We start from the raw sequence: 13537 nt of genomic DNA, 5'->3' as shown, positions 1-13537 counted from the left end.
TTCAATCGAATAAAATATATCAAGGACCAAAATGGTTTAACATGGCATTCTACATGTTATATGTGGTGTTCAACGTGTATCATGTCACGTAGAACTTGTGTATCTACTTGTTCAAGTTTATACAAGTTTAAATGCTTATTTGTGCATACTCAAAGTTGAAAGACATAAATATAAAATAAGACTAAATTAAAGGACAGATTTAGGTAGTATGCCTTTTATTTTCTCTTACTTATGTACGATAGATGCACTATATCGTTAACTAATATCTCTCGTAAATTCAAATAACTTCACAAATTGTCTTATTGCTTATAATTAAACACAAGGAAGAAAAGATAATCAACTGTTTTCAGTCATTACATTTTCTTGTCATCCTGTTCATCAACAGGATGACTAAGAGTCCCAAACATCCAGTCCATCCATATTGTGTAATGACCATAATTATGTCGATATGTTGTATGATGAATTGTATGATAGCCAGCACCCGTTACAGGCCACACCTTCCCATGTATGCAGTCATGAATATTAGCAGAACGTATCAATAAATAAGAGCCCTATGTGTGTAGCGAAATGCATTGGCACAATGAATAGAGCTACGACCTGTGGCATCGCCTCCAGTACTCCATCCAATGGGTGCAGTGCCATTCCTGACATGATCAATTCATCATTTAGAATTACAAAAAGAAAGAAATATTACGAGAAAAGTGTGAATTTTACGGGGATTTTTTTGGGGAATTTGCAGAAAAATAAGTTTCCTATGGATTTTCATACTAGAGTTGATAAGTGCTTACCAGCAAACGGTGAAAGTGTGTTTTGCTTGTTGTAAATATGATGAGTAGAATGCAGATATTTGTAGAGACGTTTTATGTCATGCATTAATCTATGCATCCAATAGATTCCAAACTCAATTATTACAAGATAAATAGATGATTTGATGAAGTAGGTAAGCCATCCAACATCACTTATTCTTGCAAAACATTTATTCCATCCATTTTCAATTAAGTACACAGAAAATGATGGAAGTACACAGTACCAAGGCATAGCTTTCATGGCAACTGATATCTGCAACACCATTGCTTGCTTTGATAGTATGGCCTCATCTGCAATCAAAATGTTCATCGGCCCAAAAATTGACATATATGAGCTAAACTTTTAACCTTTGATTGCATATTTGAGCATTATTTAACAGACCTTTGGGAATATAGAGATTGCGCTTCAAGTGATAGACGTAGAAAGAGCAAAGGGAAGCGGAGATGAAGTAAATTAGAAGAGCGCCAATGTAGTTACGGAGCCATCCTTGAAGCAAGTGAGGAAGTGGTCCCCACCATGATTCCGGCAACAGTGTACCTAAAACGAGACGATTGTAAAACGATGTCTCCTCCACAAACACCTTCAAGTAATCCTCCATTTCCGACGGTATGATCGGGAAAAGAGAAAAATGTCAGGGTCGGATTGCGTTTTACCAAGCTCCGGCAGTGATACTCCGCCGGAACTTTGGGGAGAGAGCGAGTGAGAAGAAATGGGTGTGGGTCTACGGCGATATCACAATATGTGCTGGCACTATTTATAATGAAAATGGATTACTCTTTTTGTCTTCATTTTATTTTTAATATTAATTAGTATTTGTTCTCTGAATTATTTTTGAGAACCTAAAAATATTAATTATTGGAAATAATATCATATTACTCCCTCCGTACACTTTTACTTGTTATGGGTTTTTTTTCTCATTCAAATGATAAGAACTTTGACTAATATTATGTATTTTTTCATCATATTGTTATATAAAAGTTGCAATTTATACAAATTTTTGTATAATTTTTAAATATCTAAATTTTTTAAAAAAATATAAAATGAAAATAATCTTTGAAATTTAATCAAATTTACTTTTAGAAAGCAACATAACAACTAAAATGAATGGAAGGAGTTATTTTTTCAAATTACAAATATAGCTTTGGTTATGTTATCAATTATTGACAAAATCGAATAACCAAATTGAATAAAGGAAAATCAAACCAAATCAATTCTTTTTATTTGAATTGGATTAGACTTTTACAAAACTAAAAATAAAAAAATCCAAATCAAATAGTACAATTAAACCAAAAATCAAATGCGCAAAAAAAAAAAGAGAAATAAGGTTGGATCTGAAATGTAGGATATATTTAATTAATTTAAGATTACATTGGTTAGTTTCTCGAGTTAATAACTTTGATGATCACTCAACTATCAATTGTTTTCACAGAATCAGAAAGTTACTCAACTTTCATTTTCAACTCAAAAGTCACTCAGTTATAACTTCTTTGCAAAGAAAGTCACTCAACTTTCACTTTCAACTCAAAAGTCACTCAACTATGACTTATTTGCACAAAAAGTCACTCAACCTATTTAATTATTTTTTATTAAAATTTAGTGACGTAGAATTTTAATTATTAACAAAATTTTAAGAATTGAATACCCATTTAATGATCCGCTCCATTTAATCCAACCCGCTAAAATTATAATATTGAATATTTTATTTTACCAGTAGTTCCCTAAATCATTCTCCATTAAATATTGAACATTTTATTTACCATTAATTCGCTAAAAGAATGTGGGAGACAAGGGAGATTAAATGAGCGGATCATTAAATTTTTTAGGGAATTGATGATAAAATAAAATGTGTAATATTATATTTTTAGCAGGTTGGATTAAATGAGCGGGTCATTAAATTGATATATATATATTTGATTCTTAAAATTTTGGTTAATAATTAAAATTTCTTGTCACTAAATTTTAATGAAAAACAATTAAATAGAATGAATGACTTTCTGTGCAAATGAGTCATCGTTGAGTGATTTTTAAGTTGAAAATGAAAGTTGAGTGACTTTCTATGCAAAGAAGTCATAGTTGAGTGACTTTTGAGTTGAAAATAAAAGTTGAGTGACTTTCTGTAAAAACAATTGATAGTGATTGACCATCAAAGGTATTAACTCTTAGTTTCTCTCGAATGTTATTAGGTTTGGCAATGGAGTCGTACTAAATGAAATAGAACAGGACAATTTATCTTTTTCCATCAAAATTTTGTTTTTTAATATCGGGAAAAGGGTCTGATATACCCCTCAACTTTGTCATTTGGAGCTGATATACCCCTCGTTATAAAAGTGGCTCATATATACCCTTATCGTTATACAAACGGCTCACATATACCCCTGCCGTTACAAAATAGCTCAAATATACCCTTCATTTAACGGAATTTTAAATAATTAGTTTTAAATTTATATTTTTTACTTTTATTTTTTTAAAAAAATTTATTTAGGGATTTATATGATTCTTTTATCAAAGTTCAAGGTATATTTCAATTTTTTTCATACATAAATTATTTTTTTTTACTTATTTTATTATAATTATTTGAGTTTCTTATTCTTATTTTTTTCTTTCATTCCTTAGTGTAAAGAAAAAATATTTAAAACTATTTTTTATGTCTATATTGTAATTTAATTTTTGTATTAGAAGAAAAAAAATGGTCATCTACAATAAGTTTTACAAGAATATTAGTGAAACTTTAATAAATTTGATCATCAAAAATAATAATTCTAAGTTATTCATTAAAATAAAAAAAATATGTTTGACGAGGATTAATTCTACTCATATGGGATTATATTTTTTAGAAAAAAATAATAAAAAATTAGATTAAAATTATTATTATTTTCAATTTTCGTTAGGAAAAGGGTATATGTGATCCATTTGTTTATAAGTAGGGGTATATATGAGCCACTTTCATAACAAGGGGTATATCAGCTCCAAATGACAAAGTTGAGGGGTATATCTGATCCTTTTCCCTTTAATATCTTGCCTCATATTATTTAATTTTGTAAAATTTTAAATTTTGTTAAAACCTTAAATTGAATTCATGTTAACATACTTCATTAATATGGCTACGATTGAGAGTTAACGTCTATTTAACATGTGAGGTTCAGATTAAAGTTGAAAGCACATTTAGTCATAGTCATAACACGTGTTTTCCTTATTATTATTTTTAAACAAGAAACTTAATTTAGATTTAAAATAAATTACTTTGAGATCGCATGTTAATTTTTTAAGATTATATATTAAATGTAATTTCTTTTTGAACAACTATACCACAGCTATTAGGGTTCACGATAGGACGGCCATTGAAATAGGGCGGGACAAGCTATATCTCCAATTGAAATTTTGTTGAATGGTTAAACAAGTCACCTCATCTAATTTATTTTTCATAATTAATTTTTCTTAGATACATATATACTTTAAATAATTTTTAGATTTTTGTCATAGTTAAATATATATTACTTAATTTGTAAATAAAATTAAATTGTCTTAGATCTTAGTTTAAATTCATTATCATACTTTATTAATCTAGCTACTATTGAAAGCCGACAAACATTTAATCATAAATTTTAATTTTTTTATTTAAAATTCATAGTAAAATTGAAATATATTTAATCACAATCGTAAAACATGCTCCCTCTTTTTTAGAAATTAATACAAAACATAATTTGGATTTAATATGTATATTGAATTACTTAGAGATCGCATGATCAATTTCTTTTGACTAAAAATAATCATTTTTGGGCTGCTAAACCACAACTATTAGGGTTGGCAATGAATTAAACAAAATAAAATAGGGTGGGACAAGCTGCCTTTTCCTATTGAAATTTCCTTGAACAATGCAATCCTCATCTATTTTATTTTTTAATTTTTTTAAATTAAAATCGAGCATTAATCCCTTTATATTAAAATAAAATAAATCATATGTAAATATAATAGTTATCATTTATAGCAATTACATTTATTTCACTTGATCACTTTTAATATATTTATAATACAGTTTTAATACATATTATAAAGAATAATTTATTATTCACATATAATACAAATTTTATTAATAAATAATATATTTATCACATATTTTAATACACTTATAATACAACGTGTCAATTTCTTATCAAACAAATATAATATATTTAAGAAAACAACTATAATACATATATATATATGTTGCATATATATTTATTTACTTTTAATATATATTATAAATTTAACATAATATTATAATGTATTGCTATAATCAGTAATAACTAAAAAAATATCATTAAAACTAGTATATTTATTAAAATATGCCACTAAATAACTTGTTCAAAACAAAATGTGACCTGGTCAAAAAAAACAAAAAACAAATATAGGCAAAAATACAAAATCATGAAAATTTTATTATGTATAAGGCATGTAAGTCTTATTTGCTTGATAAATAGACTGGAACCATCTGCCAAGTGACAAAGGGGCAGCTATGGAGTCCTTTCGGTCTTTAATTTTTTTTAACACTTATTTTAATATATTTTTATTTTATTTTTTAAATATTTTTTAATTAATCTAATTAATTTATGTTTTTTCTTTTGTATTTTTTGTTTTACACCCATTTCAATATTTTTTTTATTTTTTATTTTTTAAATGTTTTTCTTAACTAATCTAATTAGTTTATGTTTTCTTTTATCTCTTTTGTTTTACAATTATTTCAATATATTTTTAGTTTCCATTTTTTAAAATGTTTTTTTTCATTCTTAACTAATCAATTTAATTTGTGTTTTTTCTTTTTTATGTAGTGAATTTTGATTTAATTGTTTATGATCATTGTAAAGTTTTTATTTACTATGTTAATTTTTTTATACTTTGTTATTTATTCACATTTTAATAAGTAGTTATTTGTATTTAATTTTTCGTTTATAAAATCAATGTATAAGTAATTTTTTTTAAGTCTAATAATTATTTTTATCAAAAGTGTAAATTAAATTTGTAAAGTCGCAAAAAGTTTTTTAAAAAATAAATTAATGAAATTATTATTTTTATTTATAATTTTCTAAAAAACGCGTTAGAAAAGTAGATGAACAAATATGTTAAATTTCACCTAACTTGATTTTGAAGAATAAGAAATATCGTATAAATTAACGAAAAGTTTTATATGTATGTATATATAGGGGTACAATAGTTTCATTAACCCTATATGGGCTATTAATTACATCAAGATTTTCGAAATGAGCTAATTTACCGTAGTAAGTTTAACTAGTCTTTTTGTAACCCGGCATTCGACAATTTTCAGAGGGCATTGAAGTTAGAAGCCATATTATCTTGTTAGCCTGGAACATTGCTTTGCCAAAATATCTGTTAAGTAGGTGTTTATGAATATTTTTCTAACCTTCCATGAATAAAATTATTAAAAGTATTGCAAGTTTAAAATTTGAAACAATAGTTGAAAAATAAATCAAATAAAAAAATAAAAAGAAAGAGAGAGGGGGGAAACGTCATAAAGATAGAGAAAAAAAAAAAGAATTTGGGCCATTTTTTGAAATCAATTATCCATTTTTAGAATAAATGGAGTCTCGTACAAATCTTATTTATAACATCATATTTGTGTCTCATTAATAAAAAAAATAATAATAAGGGAGAGATATTTTAAAATATTTTTTTAGATTTGTTTCAATAGTTAAAAATATAGTATTATTTAAATGGTAAAAGTTTAACTTTTGGTAGAACCTTGATTTGAATTCAGTTATCATGCATTCTTCATCAATCTAGCTACTATTCGGTGTGCCTTGACAGTGTTAAAAAATAAATATGTATTTTGTTTTCTCAAATTTAAGGCGTCTTATTTTTAATAATAATAGATTGTAAGTTATTATTTTTCAATAAATATTGAATACTATTTATTAAAAAAAATAACTTCTCATGAAAAATGAAGAAAATATAAAAAGAAATTTGACATATTTGGAGTATTATATCGCATGAAAAATAATTTAAAATAAGAATGATTATATTATCAATTGAAAACTAGAATAAATGAATTACAGTATATAAAAGTTATTAACAATTTTTAAGGCGCGTTTAATTTTTGCTTTATACCACTAATATGTTTAAGTCGTCTCCGCTACTATGGAAAGCCGGTTAGCAATAATTTCGGTTATTTGTATAGAAATAGAAATATGAATGTCCTGCTTTATTTTCAGTTTTTTAAATAATTTTCCGTTTTAAGTTTCAACTATGATTCAGTTACTATATTGATGTGTTTAAAAAGGATGAGCACAGAGCACCTAATGGTAATCTTCATATCCTTTTTCGTAAGATTGAAGAGAGTTTGATATATACTAATTATGCCCTGTTATATGTTTGTTTCATGTCAAATAGAAGGAAGTATCAATTTAGATTTCTTAGAATTATGCTGCCACTGATTAATTGTTTGGTTGGTTTAGTTGAGAGGAATGGTTTGTTTTAATCCTAAAAATAGTCGAAGAATATTTCGTTATTTCCTTTCACTTTTCAGCACTTTATTTCCTCGTTTCGATTTAAGTTCAATGATATTATTATTTGGGTAAAATTACGCGATTAAGCAAATTTATATTATTTAATTACTCATCATAGTTATAGAATTATATACATATAGCTCGCCTCTCTTCTACCTCTCCCAACCTCGCTCGCCCCTCTTCTCCTTCTCTCAATCTCTCTTGCCATATATACAAATGTATACGTATAATATACAATTATCTAATCAATATACATATACAATTTACCTTTCTCCCACTCTTTTCCCCCTCTCTCGCGCCTCTCCTCTCTCTCTCCCAGTCTCGCTCGCCTCTCTCCCCATATAATATGTAACTAAAAATTGTAATTGTCAAATTATAATTACGGAAAATAATTAGACTATTTTTGAGTGGCTATATGTGAAAGTTCTCGGCGTCGAAGTTGGTTGACAAGTTCAACTTAGATTTGTTATGTGATGGGTTAAATGGTAGTTCATATATTTCCTTGTTTTGACACTAATTTGTCCTCTTTTACCTTTCTATGCATATACAGCTGCAATGAGTCCGTTTGGACTCTCCCTCTATTCCCTGCATATTCTCTGTTGGGCTGGAAAATCAACACGCCCTTGTTTGATGTTTCGAGTCAACCTCCATCAAGTTGTTGTTAAAAGGTAAGCTTAATATTATTGGGATTAAAACTAGTTGCTCAAGAGAGCTGAAAATGACCAACGTTTTGGGTCCAAACCCGATTATCCCTGGAGCAGGGTGATAGCAGCAGCCCCAAAGGGCTAAGAAATAACATTTTTTCTCCACCATAAATAACATGGTGACAATGTGATTCACATGTAGCTTTCGTTATATGATTACCTCAAAGGACTCTGGCATAAAGTTAGAAACTGAAATTTTCTTTCCCACAGATTTTATTGCTTATTATTAAATATATAAGGGAAGAAAAGGCAATAAAACCAAATTGTTTTCAGTCTACTACATCAAAATTTACATCCACCAACGATGGAAACACGAGATAAATTACTGGGACAATGAACAATAAGGAACATCCTTGACTGCAAATCATGCACATTACATTTTCTTGGCATCCTCTTCAACGGGATCACGAAGAGTTCCAAACATCCAGTCCATCCATATTGTGTAATGACCATAATTATGGCGGTATGTTGTATGGTGAATGGTATGATAACCGGCACCCATTACAGGCCACACCTTACCATGTATGCAGTCATGAATATTAGCCGTCCATAAGGCTTCCACGAATATGAGCGCTATGTGTGTAGTGAAATGCATTGGCACCAAGAATAGAGCTACAACGTGTGGCACTGCCTGCAGTATTCCATCCAATGGGTGGAATGCCAATCCTGAATAGCAGAACATGTTTAGCAATTAGCTTGAAAATGTACCAGATAAAACATAAAAGAAGCCATGACTCTCAGAGGTCAAATTAGCTTCGATAGAGTATCAGAAATTACAACACACAACTAACCATAAAATTAACTGGACATCATGAATTAGCTAGATTGCAATATTGTGATGATTTAGCAACCAATATCCTAAAACAGGGTATGCATTGCAAAGAGTAATAAAGGAAGTTCTGAATGTCAGAGATAATAGCATGGTTACAATTTACAAAAGGTAGGGTAGAGGAGATAGGGAGGGCTTGTGCTGCTGTGCGTTGGTTAGGGGCTCTTATGCAGAGAGAGTCGACTTAATAGTGGATCTGAACATGAATGCATGTTGCGGGTGTGAAACGAAGGGACAAGTCATTAGTTGTAACATAGAGTCTTTTTCTCTTTGTGATGGAATAATAGGAAATACTTTACAGCAATTTTTCCAAATTTCCACATTTTGAGAAATTTGCTTAATATTTTTCTTTCCTCAATCCTGTAACAAGTTCTATTTTCCAACAAAAGGAAAGGAGAAAATAACAACAAAAAAGTTATCAAACACTACTCCACTCTTTTCAACTAAACTGGATTTGGCACACAGAAACAATTAAAAGGCAAGAGACGAAATTCCAATGTGTTCAGTTATTCCCTAGTCTAACCAAATACCTAAGTCAACACTCGACTCCCCTGACCACGAAACGAAATGGTGCCCTGACTCAAGACATGAATGTTAAAATACACATATTAATTTATTGTCCTCATGACTAGCTTTTCAACGTATTTAGTCATCACAAAGGAAACACTCACTTGTGTTGCTCGGACTCTTCAAAAATGTCAAGGGGTTGCGTGTCGGATTAGCCAAAAGTAGTGTATTTTTGAAGAATCCGAGGAATCAAAAGTGAAGAATCCGCGCGACTAAGACGCTCAGTAATTCAACAAACTATCAATAAAGTATCACAGAGACACCTAATGGCTCCACGAGCTAGGAGTTGTTTTCAGAAATAAGCACCAATAAGGTATGACTAGACTTAAGAGCTTACCAGCAAATGGGGAAAGTGTGTTTTGCTTGTTGTAAATATGATGTGTAGCATGCAGATATTTATACAGAGGTTTTATGTCATGCAATAACTTGTGCATCCAGTAGATTCCAAACTCCACTATTACAAGATAAATAGCCGCATTGATGATGTAGGTAGGCCATCCAACATCACTTATTCTCGCAAAACATTTGGTCCATCCGTTTTCAATCATGTACTCAGAAAGTGATGGAAGGGCACAGTACCACGGCATAGCTTTCATTGCAACTGATATTTGCAAGAGCATTGCTTGCTTTGATGGTATGGCATCTGCAATCAAACTGTTCATCAGCCCATATATAATTTCCTCTTTTTAACCAAACGAGCATCACGGGAGAAAATACAAAACATTAATTACTCTGTATCTTTATCGAATCATAGAAACCTAGAATTGTTAAATTCATCTGAGATATTGACATCTCTAGTTTGAACTAACGGGACCACAATATACACAAGGAGGTGGCCTACTGTCAATCAGGTGGGTTGAGTACGATAACGTCTCAGGTTCAAATACCAACAGAGACAAAAACACTAGATGATTTCTTCTCGTATGTTCTTAGCCTTAGTGGTCAGAGTTACTGATACATGATAGTTTCAGATCCACAGTAATTGGTCTACATATCAATACACTATAAAATGGGAATATGCTTCTTACTCTTTACCTACTTCAAATACAGTAACACCCAAAAAATGCCAAAATATTCAAATCAAAAGTGTGAATATTCAGAAACCAACCTTCAAAAGCGTTACTAAAACAGTCAACGTAATTCATTAACTTGTAAATTTCCAATAATGCAAAGAAATCATCTATACACAAAAAAAAAAATTCAACGGGAGAAAAAGGGAAAAAAGAAATCATACCTTTGGGAATATAGACATTGCGTTTCAAGTGATAAATATAGAAGCACCAGAGGAAACCGGAGATGAAGTAAAGTAAAACACCGCCAATGTAGTTACGGAGCCATCCTTGAAGCATATGAGGAAGTGGTCCCCACCATGATTCCGGCAAGAATGTACCCAAAACCAGACGGTTGTAAAACGATGTCTCCTCCACGAATAGCTTCAAGTAATCCTCCATCTCCGACGGTATACTAGGTAAAAGAGAAATATGTCCGTCTCGGGTCGGGTTTTACCAGACTCCGGCGGCGATGGTCCGCCGGGAAAGGAGGAACTATGGAGTGAAGATAGAGAGGAAAAAGAAGAGGGGCTAGTGCGGTAACACAATATATGCATGTGTGGCAGGCTGTATTTAATGAAAATTGATTCCATTTTGGACTACTCCCACGTGTTGTGTGGTGAGCTAAACTGGCAAAAGATTCTAATAAGATCGTTCGTTTGATTTTATTTGTTTAATATTTTTAAAAATAATTTTTTATTTTTGATAGATTTCACATTTTATTTTTATTATCTAATTACCTGTTTTTAATATTTCATACATTTATTAATAATTATGTAATAATAAATCGAGAAAATATTACTGATGATAATAGTATTTTTAATACAATTTTATAAAAGTTTCAAATAATTAAATATGTTCAGATTTTATTGCTATTTAAAAAATAGAAAAGACGAAAAATATTATAGCAAAATTACCTCTGAAAAAATAGTTCAAATTTCAATCTGATTAGATCTAAAATATGGGGAATATTTAATTATTCAACGTTGCATGGTTAATTTCTTTCGACTGGAAACATATTCCTCTTTAGGCTATACCGCAACTTTAGGGCAGCATGAAATGAAATAAGGTAGGACAAGTTAATTTTTTCTATTGAAATTTTGTTTAGCGATTTAAATACGTTGCATCATCTCATTTATTTTTCATAATATATGTTTTATTTATTACAATTTTTAATAGGAGATATATTTTAACATATTTTTAGATTTAAGTTATAAAAAAGTTAAAGTTTGTTAGAACCTTAGTTTGAATCCACCTTATCATGCTTTAATCTTAATCCTTAGTTTGAATTCACCTTGTCATGTTTCATTAATCTAGGTACTATTGAAAATCGAGTATATATATATAAAAAAGTTAGATACAAAATTAATCTTGATATTAGCTAAAATTGTGTTACGTATACATCTATCGTTAAGCTATTAAGTGATTTTCATAAATAAATAAATGTGTTAAACTTTTAAAAAAACACAAACAGTTATGGAAGGTAAGCAATAATTTATGTCCATTTTACTAAAACAGATATAACTAGATGAAAGTTTGTTTGTGTTCTTCCTTTAAACTTGTGTTGAACTAACCAGCCACTTGTTGCAGTATATTGATGTCACAATAATTAATTTGAAGGGGACACTCGATTAAATAAAAAAAAATTCAAAAATTAAAATTTTATCTGTTTTATTATATGGTTATTAAAAAAAATGGCCTTCATAAGTTTGGCCTGTTCTACTTTGTCTTTTTTTTTTTTTGGTTTTATTATCATCTCTATGATTAATCATTATGTGGTCTTTCTCCTTTCCCCTCTGTTAATGCACATTCGTTCTATGAAAATAGTATCAAAGAGATTATAGTTTAAGCTTTAATGTAATATATATTATGAGATTGAGTTTAGCAATTTATCATATCAGTCTAATGAAACAACATTTCAACATTCACAAAATAAAAATTAAATAGTGCATACATCGTTATTTTTTTAGATTCAATTTATAAAATTATATTAAATATATTATTATGATATGATATTAATTTTCATATTTCTCATGTTACCTATGCTATGGATCTAAACCTTCTTATCAAGAAATATCTATTATTTTGCAAAGATTGAAACTAGCTGGCCGGCCAAAGAGAATTTATTTATTTATTTATTTGGCTGAGGGGCTATAAAATCTCTCTCCGTTGTTATTTTCCTCATGGTCCTTTGTTTTTTAGCCTAAATTATAGACATTTCATGCCACAATGGGCTACTTGAAATGTCTACCCATATAGCCTAAAAAGTAAACGTGGTCTAATGGTTTGTAATTTTTTATAAAAAAATAAAAAATTTTAGTATTCAATATTTATTTCGAAGGTGAATTAAATTAAAATCGAGCAGAATAGAAATAACGCTTCTTAATCTTTTTCTTTCTATCTTCTTTTTTTTCTGTTTAGTTTGTTTCTAAATTTATTTAGACACTTAAATTCAATCTATTTCAATTGAATATTTTAATTATATGATTAAAAAAAGTCTATTAGATATTTTAACTTCAATATTTTGAAAATTATATGTGTTTTTACATGTTTATTAAATAGTTAAATTTATCATAACATCTTTTAATTATATGTATAAAATCTCAGTATTAAATGGTTAAGCTTGTTCCAATCAGAATTAATATGTATAATTAAAGAAATAACATATTTTTATATAATTAACTTAATTATAATAATAAATACTTTAAAAACATTTTAATAAACCTATATAACGTATCCCTTGGATTTTGTGTGCATGTGAAGGGAGTTGGGAGCAGGTTTTTCTTTTAATTAAATACTTATGTTGTCCTGAAATATTAATTAAATTTAAATGGAAGACAAAGTAAGGGAGTACCACGTAGCTAGCCTTTCATGTTGTTTGTCTTTTCTATGTCGATTAAATTCATATTTTTAAGTACAATAATGTTGAAAAATAAAATAAGAAAAATATAGTTATTTATATGTTAATTTTAAAAAATAATAAATATTAAAAGTTATGTATTTTTTGTATAGACGATATATAAATAGAAATTTGTATAGAAATAAATAAATAAATAGTTTTCACATTATGGTTAATTTTTTTTA

General features: G+C 28.7%; 2 protein-coding genes across 2 annotated transcripts; both read right to left on the bottom strand.

Moving 5' to 3' along the window:
* Positions 1–353: 353 nt before the first annotated feature.
* LOC107010781 (delta(7)-sterol-C5(6)-desaturase-like) lies at positions 354–1405 on the bottom strand. Its single transcript, XM_027914220.1, has 4 exons — positions 1189–1405; positions 789–1097; positions 598–644; positions 354–497 (listed from the first exon to the last, which is right to left on the bottom strand). The coding sequence occupies exons 1-4, from the start codon at positions 1403–1405 to the stop codon at positions 354–356; spliced, it is 717 nt and encodes a 238-aa protein (XP_027770021.1).
* Positions 1406–8190: 6785 nt separating this feature from the next.
* Positions 8191–11008, bottom strand: LOC107011506 (delta(7)-sterol-C5(6)-desaturase). The gene is made up of 3 exons (XM_015211031.2): positions 10639–11008; positions 9742–10047; positions 8191–8674 (listed from the first exon to the last, which is right to left on the bottom strand). Exons 1-3 carry the CDS (start codon positions 10853–10855, stop codon positions 8382–8384), a joined length of 816 nt encoding a protein of 271 aa, XP_015066517.1. The 5' UTR covers positions 10856–11008; the 3' UTR covers positions 8191–8381.
* Positions 11009–13537: the final 2529 nt, after the last annotated feature.

This window comes from Solanum pennellii, chromosome 2 (genome assembly GCF_001406875.1).
Source record: "Solanum pennellii chromosome 2, SPENNV200".
In the NCBI taxonomy this organism is placed as follows: domain Eukaryota; kingdom Viridiplantae; phylum Streptophyta; class Magnoliopsida; order Solanales; family Solanaceae; genus Solanum; species Solanum pennellii.
This window is presented reverse-complemented; position numbering and strand designations above follow the sequence as displayed.

What these genes read in the sequence shown, in the direction of transcription:
- LOC107010781 (XM_027914220.1), bottom strand. Translation starts at nt 1,405, where the DNA reads ATGGAGGATTACTTGAAGGTGTTTGTGGAGGAGACATCGTTTTACAAT. An exon ending in CAATCTCTATATTCCCAAAG is followed by an intron (nt 1,098 to 1,188) that starts GTCTGTTAAATA and finishes TTTTGATTGCAG; the next exon opens with ATGAGGCCATACTATCAAAG. An exon ending in CACACTTTCACCGTTTGCTG is followed by an intron (nt 645 to 788) that starts GTAAGCACTTAT and finishes TGATCATGTCAG; the next exon opens with GAATGGCACTGCACCCATTG.
- LOC107011506 (XM_015211031.2), bottom strand. Translation starts at nt 10,855, where the DNA reads ATGGAGGATTACTTGAAGCTATTCGTGGAGGAGACATCGTTTTACAAC. An exon ending in CAATGTCTATATTCCCAAAG is followed by an intron (nt 10,048 to 10,638) that starts GTATGATTTCTT and finishes GTTTGATTGCAG; the next exon opens with ATGCCATACCATCAAAGCAA. An exon ending in CACACTTTCCCCATTTGCTG is followed by an intron (nt 8,675 to 9,741) that starts GTAAGCTCTTAA and finishes TCTGCTATTCAG; the next exon opens with GATTGGCATTCCACCCATTG.